This window comes from Octopus bimaculoides, chromosome 2, assembly GCF_046866305.1.
Source record: "Octopus bimaculoides isolate indiv1 chromosome 2, ASM4686630v1, whole genome shotgun sequence".
Lineage (NCBI taxonomy): Eukaryota > Metazoa > Mollusca > Cephalopoda > Octopoda > Octopodidae > Octopus > Octopus bimaculoides.
In genome coordinates this window covers 17,046,509-17,061,601 of record NC_142929.1, presented here as the reverse complement: position 1 = coordinate 17,061,601, position 15,093 = coordinate 17,046,509, and the positions used below count along the sequence as shown (strand labels likewise).

General features: G+C 35.3%; 1 protein-coding gene across 1 annotated transcript in view; it reads left to right on the top strand.

Annotated features, from left to right (window-relative positions):
- Nucleotides 1–14,401, top strand: part of LOC106884203 (uncharacterized) — a 32,180-nt gene extending 17,779 nt beyond the window's left edge. The window contains exons 3-4 of the mRNA XM_014935451.3: nucleotides 5,593–5,703; nucleotides 11,827–14,401. Coding sequence (XP_014790937.1) covers nucleotides 5,593–5,703; nucleotides 11,827–11,991 — 276 coding nt within the window. The 3' untranslated portion in view covers nucleotides 11,992–14,401. The remainder of the gene's footprint in view (nucleotides 1–5,592; nucleotides 5,704–11,826) is intronic.
- The last annotated feature ends 692 nt before the right edge of the window (nucleotides 14,402–15,093 follow it).

Sequence of the window (15,093 nt, the reverse complement as noted above, 5' to 3'; positions counted from 1 at the left end):
CAAACATGTTTTCTTTTCATTTCAGTTTTTACTGTTTAACACCAATATATCCTAAACTGAGATCTTATGTTTAACTGGTTTCAATCATCAAAGTGTGACTATGCAAGCGAACTACCGTTAAGAAATTTCATCATAAGATAAACGTATTAACCTGCTATTTATTTTATCGATTTTTATGTATCGAATAGCCGACATATTGTACTAAACTACCGTGCTAAGGAGAATATTAAAAGCATATGACATGATATGTCTGTACATGTGTGCGCATATGCATGTGTGCATTTTATGCACGCGCATGACAGGTTTCAATCAACTAAATTCAACTGACAAGCTATTTTGCAACTGAAAACTATGGCAGAGTGTCGCCTCGTGTTGATCAAGGTGCCGTGCAGTAGAATAAAACCTGAAAACTTCTGGTTCTGAAGTGAATTTCTTAACTATAGAGTGATGAGAGCACCTGCAAAAGTAAAAGACTTAAATTAATCGATTTTACTTCTCCAATGAAATTAATATAATCTGGACTCAAGCACGTGATGAAGCGAGTAGAGGTCGGAAAGAGGGCTTAATAGAGATGGCCAAAATAGTAGGCAGAAAACCAGGTTTTTATAGTATTCGTTTTAGTTTTTTCGAAGCTGAGTTCAAATGAAACTAGAATCAATTAAATAAGTTCTATAGGTGATCAATTAGATCAACTATATTCCTCCTGTCTAAATTTAACCTTATATCTAGTCAAACGAACATAATGATTTTATAAGAGAATGAAGTACTCAGAATTGTAATGGCAGCTTTAATAGAGTGCTTATGAAGTTCACTTCGCAATCATAAGATCCCTGTCTTTGACTCATTGCATGGAATGTTGGGTAAATGTCATTTACTATAATCGCAGAGCAATCCAAATCTTATGAGTGAAATTGTGTTGGCAGAAACTGTTTAGAAGCATCTTGATTTGAAGTGTCATACATTGTATCCTGCTGATTTGTTCTGATTCGTATCCTGCTGATTAATGAACAAGTACTTCTGTTGATCAAATAGCTTATCATTTTCGTAGAAACGACTGTGCCAGAAGTTCTTGCATCTACTACCCACATTTTATCTCCTCAATTTCAGGCGAGCGTGTGGTTGAGTAACGAAGGTTATGGTTTCCTTTCTTCGCTGGCTGTAGTTTATATTTTTGCGGCCGCCAGAAAGTACAGTTTTTTTAGTAGGAGGAGGGCCAAAATATCATACTGCTGCTCTGTTTCCATGCTCTTTAGCGTAGTCTACTACTTGAAACTTGTACCGGATAGTGTGACTTAACATCTTTCCTCCTGTAGCCATATCAGTATAGATAAAATCCAGAAAGTACAACAAATCTCTGTGTCTCGTGAGCAACTGAACGAAGATTTCCTCATATAGCGAACGTTAGCAGCGTTGCCACGTAGCTTCAGCGTTGCCACGTAGCTTCAGCGTTGCCACGTAGCTTCAGCGTTGCCATCAAGTGACGATTCAATAGATGGGAGCACACGTTTTGTAAACAAACATGTAAAGCGTTTAAGACGCCATTACAGATATCGGGTAATAAAATATGGATAATAACAACATAGATAATGATTATAATAATCGTAATTGTGATGATGATAAAGTGATGATGATAAATAATAATAATAAACTAATTTTTTTTTTTGATAAAAGAAGGTTATAATATCATAGAGAGTTAAGCTAGGCTACTAGGCATCATCATCATCATCATCATCATCATCATCATTATTATTATTATTATTATTATTATTATTATTATTATTATTATTATAATAATAATAATAATAATAATAATAATAATAATAATAATAATAATAAAAATAATAATAATTATTATTATTATTATAATAATAATTATTATTATTATTAAATTCAAATTACGACAAACGTAAATAAACAAACGAAGTTTGCTTTTAGAAGCGTTGAGATATCTTTTAGAAAGTTAAAGAAGTGATTTTAAATTCTCAATCGCAGAATAATGCTAATAATATAGCCTGAACAGGATAAGCTACCACTATTTTGCAGAAAAAAACTGTAGGTGGCTAGCTGTGGACTCGAACTCATATCCCCGTGATTACGCACCACGATGCTTATTATTATTAAAGTGGCAAATTGGCAGAATCGTTAGCGCGCCGGTCCAAGTGTTTAGTATTTCGCCAGTCGCTACGTTCTGAGTTCAAATTCCGCAGTGGTCGACTTTGCCTTTCACCCTTCGGAATCGATAAATTAAGTACCAGTCACACACTGCAATCGATGTGACCGACTGGTCTTCTCCCACAAAATCTAAGGCCTTGTGCCTATAGTAGAAATAATTATTATTATGACCTCTACCTTAGCGAAGGCGTGGGTATAGTATTCAGTGTTGTTTGTTTGTTTGTCCGTGGACAAGGTATCTCAAGAACCGCTGGATGGATTCGGCTGAAACTTTCAAGGTTGTTTGATCTTACGACTGGAACAAACTGATTAGATTTTGGGGTCGATCCGGTACCAGACAAGGATTCTGGATTATTTTTCAGGTTTTTTAACCTAATTTTTGAGAGTGGTGGGGTTCTTCTTCTTCTTCTTCTTCTTCTTCTTCTTCTTCTTCTTCTTCTTCTTCTTCTTCTTCTTATTATTATTATTATTATTATTATTATTATTATTATTATCATTATTATGTTGCTTTTTTCCTTCTTTCTTCAAAATTTTCTTCCATTTTTCGCCGAGTGTTTTCCGTACACCTAGGGCAAAGAAGCTCATTGTATGCATTCCCAGTTTACACACGCAAATTCACCATTATTATTATTATTATTATTATTATTATTATTATTATTATTATTGTTCAGTAGTTTTATTTTTATAACGTGCTTTCACTTCACTACTGAGCGCAGCTCTGTGCGCCTTGGGTATGTGCTGTGGTTTGCTGTGGTGCTCTTATGGTTACTGTATTGAAAGTGTTTTGCGTAGGATGTGTGCAGTACCCAGTAGTGCAATTTTCTGTATGTTATATATATTTGTAAGTCCTGGTGTTTTTGTTATGTATTTGTCTGAATAATTTTTTATTATACCTAAGGCACCTACTATGATAGGAATTGTTTCTGTTTTTAGATTCCACATTCGAGTTACCTCTATTTCCAGGTCTTTGTATTTTGAAAGTTTTTCCATTTCTTTTAGAGAAACGTTGTCATCTGCTGGTATTGATACATCAATTAGAAAGCATTTTTTTCTTCATTATCTTTGACAACTATATCTGGTCTATTTGCCTTAATTTCCCTATATGTGTGTTTTGGCATATCCCAGAGAATGGTTGCTTTCTCGTTTTCTGTGACCTTTTCTGGCGTGTGTTTATATCATCTTTTTTCTGTTGTTATTCCATAGTGTTGGCATAGCTTCCAGTGTATATAGGTCCCAGTTCTGTCGTGTCTGTGAATATATTCCTTCTTAGCCAGGACTGGGCAGCCAGAGATAATATGATTTATTGTTTCTTGTCCATCTCCACATATTCTACAGTTACTTGTCATGTTTCTTTTCATTATATGTTTTTGGTAATTTCTGGTGGGGAGGCTTTGGTCTTGTGCAGCAATTAAAAATCCTTCAGTCTCTGCTTTGAGTCCTGAGCTTCTCAGCCATTGCTGGGATTTTTCTCTTTCTATTTCTTTTGCATTTAGTTTAGCCCAGTATTTACCATGTAGGGGCTTTTCTTGCCATCGTTTTATCATGGTCCGTTGCTGTTCTAGTTTTAGTTTAGATTTCATTTGTTTTATAGCTTTTGCTGTTTCTTCTTCTTCTTCTTCTTCTTCTTCTTCTTCTTCTTCTTCTTCTTCTTCTTCTTCTTCTTCTTCTTCTTCTTCTTCTTCTTCTTCTTCTTCTTCTTCTTCTTCTTCTTCTTCTTCTTCTTCTTCGTATTTGTTAGGTAGCTTGATTTCTTGTTTGTATTTGTCAGCTTCCTTAAATACTGAAAACAGTTTTTTGTTTTGCTCGTGTTTTGTGGCTATTTGTATTAGTTTTCCTTGCTTCTGGAGTAGGTATTTTTGCAGTCCTATGGTGGTTATTTTATAAGTTTTCTAGCTGTATAAGACCCCTGCCACCTTCTGTGCGTTGTATATATAGCCTTTCTATGTCAGATTTTGGGTGGTGCATCCTATATCCTGTCATTATTTTTCTTGTTTTCCTGTCTATTTTAGATAGTTCGTTTAGTGTCCAGTTAAGGATGTTGTAGCTGTAGCTTATAACTGGGACAGCTAAAGTGTTGATACCCATTATCTTGTTTTTAGCATTGAGCTCTGTTTTTAGTATTGATCTAACTCGCCTATAGTACTCTTTCTTTATTTTTTCTTTCATTTGTGTATGTTGTATCCTATCTAGTTCATTGACTCCTAAATACTTGTATGGCTGGCTTTCGTCTAGTTCTCTTATTTCATTGGCTTTATCTAGTGTTATATTGCTACTTTTAACTAATTTTCCTCTTTTTAGGGTTGCTTTGGCACATTTTTCTAATCCGAATTTCATATCTATTTCCTTGGTAAAGCCGTGTACTGTCTGTAGTAGTGTTTCTAGCTCTTTGTCATTCTTAGCATATAATTTTAGGTCATCCATATATAGAAGGTGGCTGACTGTTTTCCCGTAGCATTTGTAACCGCATCCAGTTCTATTTAGCAATTCAGTTAAAGGTGTGAGTGCCAGGCAGAACAGGAGTGGAGAGAGCGTGTCTCCCTGGAATATTCCTCTTCTAATGGGGATGGCTTTCGTTTTCACAAGTCCCTCTTTTGTTTGGAGCTGTAGCACTGTCTGCCATTTGTTCATTGAGTGCCTTATGTATTTAATAATAATTGGTGCCACCTTGTTTATGGCTAGTGTTTCCAGAATCCACGTGTGGCGAACACTGTCGAAAGCCTTTTGGTAGTCCACCCAGGCCATACTGAGGCCTTTCTTTTTTCTGCGGCTGTCTTCAGTTATGGCTTTATTGATCAATAATTGATCTTTACAGCCGTATCAGCCCTTGCAGCATCCCTTCTGCTCTTCTGGAAACAGGTTGTTATTTTCCAGGTGCTTACTCAATCTCTGCGATATTATTGCAGTAAAGGCTTTGTAGATCGTAGGGAGACAGGTTATAGGTCTATAGTTTTGTGGTTTCTCCGTTTCCGTGGATTTGGGGATTAAGATGGTTTTCCCTTTCGTGAGCCATTCAGCATTGTCTCTGGCTTTGCTAGTATGTTGTTAAAGTTTTCTGCCAGCTTTTTATGCATTCCTGGCAGGTGTTTTAACCAGAAGTTGGGGATCTTGTCGTGTCCAGGTGCCTTCCAGTTGCTTAGTCTTTGCAATGTCTGGGTGACCTCTTCAGTTGTTATAGGAGCCCAGAGTTGCTCAGGTGCTAAGTTCGTTGTTTTAATGGTCCTTTTCTGGGGTTATTATTATTATTATTATTATTATTATTATTATTATTATTATTATTATTATTATTATTATTCTTATTCTTATTATTATTATATATACTATTAGTAGTAGTATTAGTAGTAACAGTATCGTCGTTGTTATCATATTCATCCCAATTTAATTATGTTATTGCATTCATTTATTCCTTTATTTCTGTTTCAGCAATTAAACCAAGAAAAACAATACGTTCCTAATAACATGCTTACAGCAATTCTTGTCACCCTGTTCTGCTTCCTCCCGACTGGCATTGTGGCGATAGTATATGCAGATAAAGTAAGTAGAATATGGACATTCCTTGCTAGTAAGTGCATACGTATCCATAAATTTGACTTATAAAAATTAAACTTTTAGTGCCAAAATTATGTAAAAGGTTAGTATTTCACTTTAAGAAGTCGTGTTTCATAAATATCTTGGTTTGTTATATTACAAAACAAATAATTGAGATTCGGTATTACACTATCATGCCAAGATTTGGGAGTTCAAGTCTGCTATAAGTATTTTGTGGTCACAAACTTACTGTGTTAGAATCCCGTGAAGGAGACATGTTTCTCGTGTGTTTAGGACCGGTGAATGGATAGATAGATGGATGGAGGAATCGATGCTTTACGAGAGAAATGAGGTTCACTACACGTAACGTAAGTGAGCTGTCAACCTTTCCTGTTGTGCTTCTTTCTTTCTTTCTTTCTTTCTTTCTTTCTTTCTTTCTTTCTTTCTTTCTTTCTTTCTTTCTTTCTTCATATATACATATACACACACATATACAGGGTCCGCCATAAGTAACTATATATTTTCTTTTGCTTGTAACTTTGTTGATACTTATTCAATTTTTCTATTTCATATGTCATTTGAAAGCTGAAATCTTATATTTTTATTTCTTGCTTTTCCCCGCTATTTCAGATATACTATTATATCGATTATGTACACCCGATTAACAAAAGAGCAAAAGATTGCGGTTTTGAAATGGTTCTGCACAAAGTTATCTGGCTATGCTACAGAAGCTGCTTTTGCCGTTATTACAACAGCAGGATGGAGCAGAAGGTCTGTACTTTCAGAAGGACCGTGCACCGGCCCATTATGCTATGCTTGTGCGAGACTGGCTGGACACCAACCTGCCCTGTCGATGGACTGGCAGGCGAGGACCGCTTGAGTGGCCGTCTCGTTCGCCGGATTTGACCCTGCCTGACTTTTTCCTGTGGGGCGGTCTCAAAGAGAAAGTTTACTCAACAAAGCCCCACAACATTACTGAACTTAAGGAACAAATTCGAGTTGCCAGATAACTTTGTGCAGAATCATTTCAAAACCGCGAGGAATGTAAGGTGTTTCCCGAAGAGTAGTATGGTAGGGTGGAAAACCGAACTGACATTTAACCTAAAAAGCTTGGGTACCCTGGATATCAGAAGTAGGATTTTGCAGGGTGATAGCCTATCTCCGTTGATTTTCGTTCTCAGCATAATACTTAGGAAAATTAACCTGGGGTACCAACTAAAGGAAAAATCTCAAGCAGTCAACCACCTCTTCTTCATGGATGATTTGAAACTGTATGGCAAAGATAAGACACAAGTGAATTCCTTGGTGAAAACGGTCCACTGTTTTAGTACTGATATTAGAATGGAATTTCGACTCAAGAAGTAATCTACCTAAAAAGAGGCAACGTACAGCAGGGATAGAATTACCGAATAGAGAGACTTGATTAAGCAAACTGAAACGGAAGGATACAAATACCTTGGTGTACTAGAGTGCAACGAAATAATGGAAAAAGAAATGAAAAAGCAACTGAGGATGGAGTATTTCCGAAGATTGAGATTGGTGTTGCGCTCAAAATTGACTGGATGGAATGAAATCCAAGCAGTTAATACGTGGGCGATAGCATCACTTCGGTATGGGGCGGGAATTATAAAATGACAAAAGAGAGGAATGAAGAAAATGGATACCAAGACCAGAAAAATGTTGACAGTACACGGAGCCTTCCACCCTAAGTGTGACACCAATAGGCTGTACGGTGTCCAGAAGAAAGGGTAGGAAAGGTGTGATCAATTGCCAGGACTATATCAAAGCAGAGGGAAACAGCCTAGGGTAGTATATAAAATGCCGTGGATCCACTGTTGAAATACACGAAGGCCGGCGTCATCAATATTGATAATTGTGTAACTAAAGAAAAAATCAAACAAGAAACGAATAAAAAAAAAGAAGCATAAAAGAAGCATAAAAGAAAAAAATGTACAATCAGTTTACAAGAGATGTGAACGCTAAGACAGATCCAGAGGACTGGTGGCTATGGATGAGGAGGAGTGACCTTGAAGATGGAGACAGAAGCACTCATATGCACAGCTCAGGAACAAGCGTTAAGGACCAATTATATGAAGTACAGAATTGACAACACTACCGAAATGCAGAATGTGACAAATGCTGAATGTGTAGTGAGAAGGGAGAAACGGTATGGCACATCGTTAGCGAATGCCCAAAATTGACAGAACGCGAATACAAACGACGCCATGACAATGTGGCAAGAATGATCCATTGGGAGCTCTGTGGAAATCACGGCCGACAAAGAGCAAAGACGTGGTATGAACAAACCCTAGAAGGAGTCACCGAAAATGAGAACTGCAAAATCCTGTGGGATGTAATGATCCAGTATGATCATCTGACCAGACATAGGAAACCGGACATTATTGTGGTGAATAAAAAAGAAAGAACATGTATGATAATCGACATAACACAGGATCAATGTGAAAGAAGAAAAAATAAACAACCATGACGATTTAAGGTGTAAAATACGAAGGTTGTGGTCAATGAAGCGAGTAGAAATGATATCAATCGTAATTGGTGCACCTGGAAGTATCAGCATTCAACTAACAACATGGTTGAAAAAGGTCAGTGCAAGTGTGAAGGTAGAACACCTACAAAATTGGAACTGCAAGAATTCTTCGCAGAGTTCTTGAAGCATGACCAGTAATCAAGTGTCACCTTAGTCTGCTGACTGTGGACAGCTGAAACTTTCGATCATACCCAGCAAAATATGCTGGGTTCCGCATTTTGCCAATTTCTATTTCAAGATCTTTATACTTGCTCAGTTTTTGGTAGGACTTGACAGATACGTTTATATTGATTGGGAAAGTCATATCAATGAGGATGCATCATTTTTGTCTGAAGTCTTCAATATAACGTCTGACCTAGTCGCATTTACCTTTCTGTCTGTTTGAACAGTGAAGGTCCAGAGGAGTGAAATGTGGTCATTTTCAAGCACTGGAGGTGGTTTGTGTTCCCACCAGTTTTTATCATGGGGCAGGTCCAAAGTTTTACAAATTACCCAGTGAATGTATTGTGCTGCTCTATCATGCCTGTTGAGATACTCTGTAGGCGCAAGAAGACTGTACATGGAGACAGCATGATCAATAGTTTCATTTTGTAGTTTACTTACACGACATGTTAGGCAACTGCCGTTCTTTAATATATTGGCCTGATAGCTCCTTGTAGGTAGGCATTGATCTTAGGCTGCTATGATAAACCCTTCTGTTTCTGATTTTAAACTAGAAGACCCTAACTATTGATAGGTAAGGGCTTTGTCGACATCGGCATTATTAGCTCCTTTGGGTATTTGCCTTTGAGAGGTTTGTTTTTGCCATTTATCAGTAAAAATATCTAAGGCAGCAGTTTTAGCACAGGTTTTCATACGTTTAGTTTTTTCTGTGCTTGTTTCTAGTACGTCTAATTCTGGGATTTGATGTATTTGGAATTCATTTAGATATTCCTTTGCCTATTATGTTAGAGAGTATGAGGTTTTCTTCTTTTCGTGCTTTAAGACAAGTTTTAACATCTAGTCATCAGAGGTTTTCAGGTAGGTGTTTAGGCCAATTGTGTCAATCTTCATCGTTAATTATAGTTGTAAAAGTCCACGACCACCCTCTTTTCTTGGCCGGTAAAGTCGTTCTATATCTGCCTTAGGTTGGTGCATTTTATGCATTGACAACAATTTTCGTATTTTTCTGTCAAGATTACATATTTCAGTAATTGACCAGTTAATGATATTGAAACTGTAAGTCACGACCGGTATGGTTAAGTATTGATCGCTTCGATCCTGTTTCTTGCATCCAGCTCTGTCTTTAGTATTATCCTCACCCTGAAATAACATTCTCTTCTGATTCTTTCTCTCATCTTTGAATGTTTGATTCCGTTACCTTCAAATATTTCTGGGTATTTGTAGCTCTCCACTGGTTCTAACTCCTTTTTGACATTTTGTTGGTCAAACTTAACGTTGGATGTTTCTATCATTTTTCGTTTGATAAAAGTAGCTTTTGCACATTTACTGAAGCCAGATTGCATTCTGATGTCATCTCTGAATTGTTTAACAATTGTTAGTAAACCCTGTAGTTGTTGATAATATTTTGCAAAGAGCATTAAATCGACCATGTAAAAGAGATGATTTATATTTTCATCAAACATTTTATAGCCATAATGTACATCATCCAGCAATCTGGAGAGAGTTATTAAGGCTAGACAAAGGAGGAGTGGTGATAGAGAGTCACTCTGGAAAATGTCGCATGAAATTCTTACATCTCCAGCATTGAGAGATTCATTGTCATTGTTCAAAGTCAGACATTTCTTAAATTAGCTATGTGATAGACTATCAAAAGTTTTTTTATAGTCTATTCAGGGTATCGACAAGTTTTTGTGTCGTTTGTGACAATCTTCCAAGATCATCTTATTGATGAGTAGCTAATCTTTACAACCACGTTTACATGCCACTTTAATAGAATATGCCACTTTCTATTAAAAAGCTATAGGTATATTCAGTCAAGACATGTATTAGTACTTTATACATTGTTGTTAAGCATTTTATGGAACTATAAGTTTTTGGTTCATTTGTTTCTTCATATTTTGTTAGTAGGAATGTAGCACCATTAACTAGCCAAGATGGAATCATACTATGTTGTTGCAAAACATTGTTGTAAAGTTCATGAATCTCTGAGAAGGCATTCAAACAGAAGTTAGGAATTTTATACTTTCCTGTAGACTTCCATTTGTTTAACTTCCTGAGAGCAGATCTTACATCCTCTACCTTGATACTCTCCTACTTTTGCTCTTCTAAGGAGTCTAAGTCAGTAGATATTCTATCAATGCAAGGGACCTTTTTATTGTGTATTTTTTCTTCTGCCTAAATTTTATTCCAAAATTCCTGCACTTCTTTTGATGGGACCAACATTACTGTAACTGGTATTTTCCCTATCCTCCTGTAAAAATGTCTTGGGTTATTTTTGAACATGTTGTTGTCCTTGGAGAATCTAACATGATTTCAATCCGTGATATGCGGGCAGCTTTAGCACATACCTTTTTATTGATGAAGATTGTAGAAGATCAAATGAACAGCATGATTGTAATAATTGTGATAAGGGTTCTTATATAAGGGGTCACCTGTAATACTTCCTTGCTCCATTATGCCTAACAATAACCATTTCAAGTATTTCAACCACATCAATGTTCTACTCATCTTTAATATTTCTGCCAACACACCATGTCATTATAAATAAGGTTTCTATTAATCTACTGTGCATGTAATAGTTCTAACACCCAAGTAGCAATTGGCTAAGAAAAAGCATGACATTTCGTAGCTTTGGTAAAATATCTACTTTTATAAGAGCAATGGTTATGAAACTGACAAATACCAAAACCACCACCACCACCACCACCACCACCACCATCGCCTTGAAAAGCTATTACTGAAATTTGTCGTCACATTACCACCATCTACTTCTTTGTTTATAACAAAACAAAACAATTTTTTTCATCCATATAATTCTTTCTTGATTATTATGTTTCGACTAGTGTAAAGATTTTTGAAACCATCTTTTTATTAATTAAATATGGCAGTTCGTTAGCCTCATTCTCAATCTTCAAACCTCCTTACAAGTAACACTGGATTAGAGCACATATTGTTGATTTGTTTTGTATTGAGATTTAGAATAATGTAAAATTGCGTTCTTGATCTCAATTTGGCATGGACACTGGTAGGTAATTTGCAAAGAATCATCCTGACAAATCTCTTCACAAAAATTTTAAAAAGCATTATGGTAAAACGCCAAGTTTACATTTTACATCATTAAACTTATATGAGTTGTAAATCTATGATAATATATTTGCTATTGTTAAGGCGGTGAGCTGACAGAATCGTTAGAACGCCGAGCAAAATGTTTAGCGATATTTCGTTCGTCCGTCTTTATGTTCGAAGTTAAAATCTGCAGATATCGATTTTTACCTATTATCCTTTCGGAGCCGATGAAATAACAACCAGTTGAGCACTGGAGCCCAAGTAATCGACTCACTCACCATCCCAACATTTGAAACCAAAATATATTTGCTGTTTTTGAGTTTTATTAGCTTGTTTTCATTTTTATCTTCTAGGCAAACACATTGGTCCGAAATGGAGATATAGCATGTGCACTGGAAGCTAACAATCAAGCAAAAACATTTATCAAAGTATCAATTATTGTTGGTATTGTTGGGATTGTCCTTTATACTACACTGGTAATTTTAAGAATTACTCAAACTACAGTAATTTACTACTAAATAGTAGTCTTGTCCATAACTGAAAGAAGGCATTAGAAAATTCAGAAGATTCATACTTAATGAAGTGTTTTCATTTTTTCTTTTAGTTCATGTTTAAGTCTAATCATATAAAATACTCTTAGAATTATTGTTTAAATATATCAAGAACTCTAATCAACATGCATTTCATAACACTGGTCAATACATATTTTCTGGCACAAGGTTTATCAATGATTTTTAACAAATTTTGGGGTGCTGAATCCAAATCTGGCATCATATTTTGTCTAAATATCAGATTTTTGAAACATGAAATCTTAGTTTTGCTAGAAACAGCTATTCAATGCTTATAATGGAAGAATTAAACTCACGTAAATGTAATTTCTAATATACAATATGTCCTTTTTCAAATCTAATTAATCAAAACACAAAGTTGTAGGAGTAAATACACGTTAGTATGTAAACATTAAGCTTCGTTATAACAAAATATGAAACAAAATTTCTATTCATTGTGGTCATTCATTCTGATCATCTTGCAAGAACTTCCTCTTTTTTGCCGATCTTTTGTGCACAGCTTCTGGAATATCTCTTAGCAAGCTCCAGCAATAACCTGCCACCATGTTTAAGTCCCATCAGCCTTGATAGCATTCTTCCATTACTTTTACATCTTGATGAAAGTGTCCACCTTGTTCTTCGCTAACATCACCTTGGTTCTTTGGCAACTCACCGAAGTGATTATGTGAGTAGTGCAATTTAATGCTCATTCTACATCCAAGTGCTTGCAAACTCAAGACCAGCTCCTCCACAATCTCTTGATAGTTGTCAGCTTTCCTGTTCCCAAGGAAATTCCGCACCGTATCAGAGAAGGCATTCCAAGCTCTAGTCTCCGCCGCATTCATTGTTATAACAAAATGTCGATCCCTGAGGAGTGTTTTTATTTGAGGTCCATCAAATATTCCTGCCTTTTTCTCGTCACTGAGACTTGGAAAGCTTGTACATATGTGTTTGAAGCAATCTCCACTGCGATTAAGAGCTTTTATGGACTGCTTCATCACACCAAATTTCAACACAGATTTTGCAAACTTTGTGGAGGAGACCAGGTTTTGTCCTGATCTCCAAGTGCTACTTTACTGTTAGTATGATACATCTTCTTGGCAAAGTTATTAATGTTGTGCCTTTGAGCCGGTGGAGTGTAGTTTCCACAGGCGTAACAGAAGACATCGGGTTCATTAGAGCACGTCCTTCTTTTTGATGCTGTAGCCATAAATAGATCACAGTGGTTCAGTTCAAGCCTGAAAAGAAGAACAAGAGTTTTAAAGCAAAACTCAGCTTGAACACACTCAAAATTAACATGACAATTCAGACAAAATTCTCGCAAATAGTGGTGTAAAATTAACTTTTGGTACGCTCCAGGTAAATAAAGGTATATACCTATAGCACAAAAATATGATGTGATAGAGCAAATCTAAGGCCAGTTTTGGAATCAGTACCTAAAACTTAGTCTAAAACAGCTCTAAAATTTTATGTCCGTTATTTTGTTGACCAGTGTAATAAATGATATAATTTTAGATATTGAATAGTGATATGTATTCTGTTCGGTGAACTCTACGTCGTCTGCTTAATGGCTACAACCAATAAAAGAGTAAAGCCACGAGTCTTTACAGATTATCCTGAACCATTTGTGCCATTCCTTTTGTTCAAATTAATCATCCACTAAAGCATTAGGTGATGTTCTACACGTTTTACTTGAATATTCTTTATCGCATTCTCAGAAAGAATTAAATTTTAAAATCACTTTTAAACACAATTGTTAAGCAAAACATATTTTTAAAATGTTTCCTTGTTTCCCGATACGTTGCCTTAAATTTGACTATGAACTAGACACTAATTACACACACATTTACAAAACCAGTTACACAAATACATTCACAATTCTCTCTATACATGTCGACGCAAGATCTTAGATAATAATACTTTTTACTATAGGCACAGTGCCAAAAAATTTAAGGGAGGGAAATAATCGATTACATCGGCCCCATTGCTCTAATGGTACTTAGTTCATCGACCTTAAGGGATAAAAGGCTTAGTTGACCCCAGTGGAGTATGAAGTCAGAACATAATGACAGACACGATTGGGTTTGATATTTCTTTTGATATTGTCACAGAATAAGACGTAGAGTTCACGACAAACCTTAAAATAATTATATAATAATGATTCTATTTTCAATTTATGTATTAAACTTTAGCATATGTTATTAGTTTTAAAACGACATCTCAAAGTATTTACCCTTATAGAGATGATTCTACATTCTAACTAATACATTTTATAAGCGAATGATAACATTTTAACATTTGTAAACGCACAATAAATCACCTTCTACATTATATGTGATCAACATTCAATGAAATAAAGCATTAAACTCTTCATCAAAAATTATGTTGTGGCTTTATGACTTAAGAAATTTTTAATAACACCTTGTGCCTTTATTATTGTTATTATTATCATCATCATCATTATTATTATTATTATTATTATTATTATTATTATTATTATTATTATTATTATTATTATTATTATTATTATTATTATTATTATTATTATTATTATTATTATTATTATTATTATTATTATTTTATGTTTGACTTTTGCTTTGCATTTGTACAAGTTGGATCCAAGTCTCATCCAGAGACCTCAAGAGACAACAAGTTAGAAGTTCATGTAGGTATTATGCCTAGGGTACCATATATTTGAATTTGTACAGTGTTGTTGTAGAGAATGTTTTAAAATTTGAGATCACATAGACAGTATTTTACGTAGGATATGGGCAGTTCCCATGAGCACTATCTTTTGAACTTCAGCCATTTTGGGGTTTCCTAGTATCTGAGCTAGGTATTATTATTATTATTATTATTATTATTATTATTATTATTATTATTATTATTATTATTATTATTATTATTATTATTATTATGCGCAAAACAGATTAGACTGTTGTAAAAGAGAAATAAATTAACATCGGGCCAGACCAAGTAACCTTAAATGCCAAGAATCCTCCTAAGTATCCGAGCTGTCTCTAATGACACTGTTTTCTAGAGCTGTACTAAACTGAGTTTTATACCTATTTC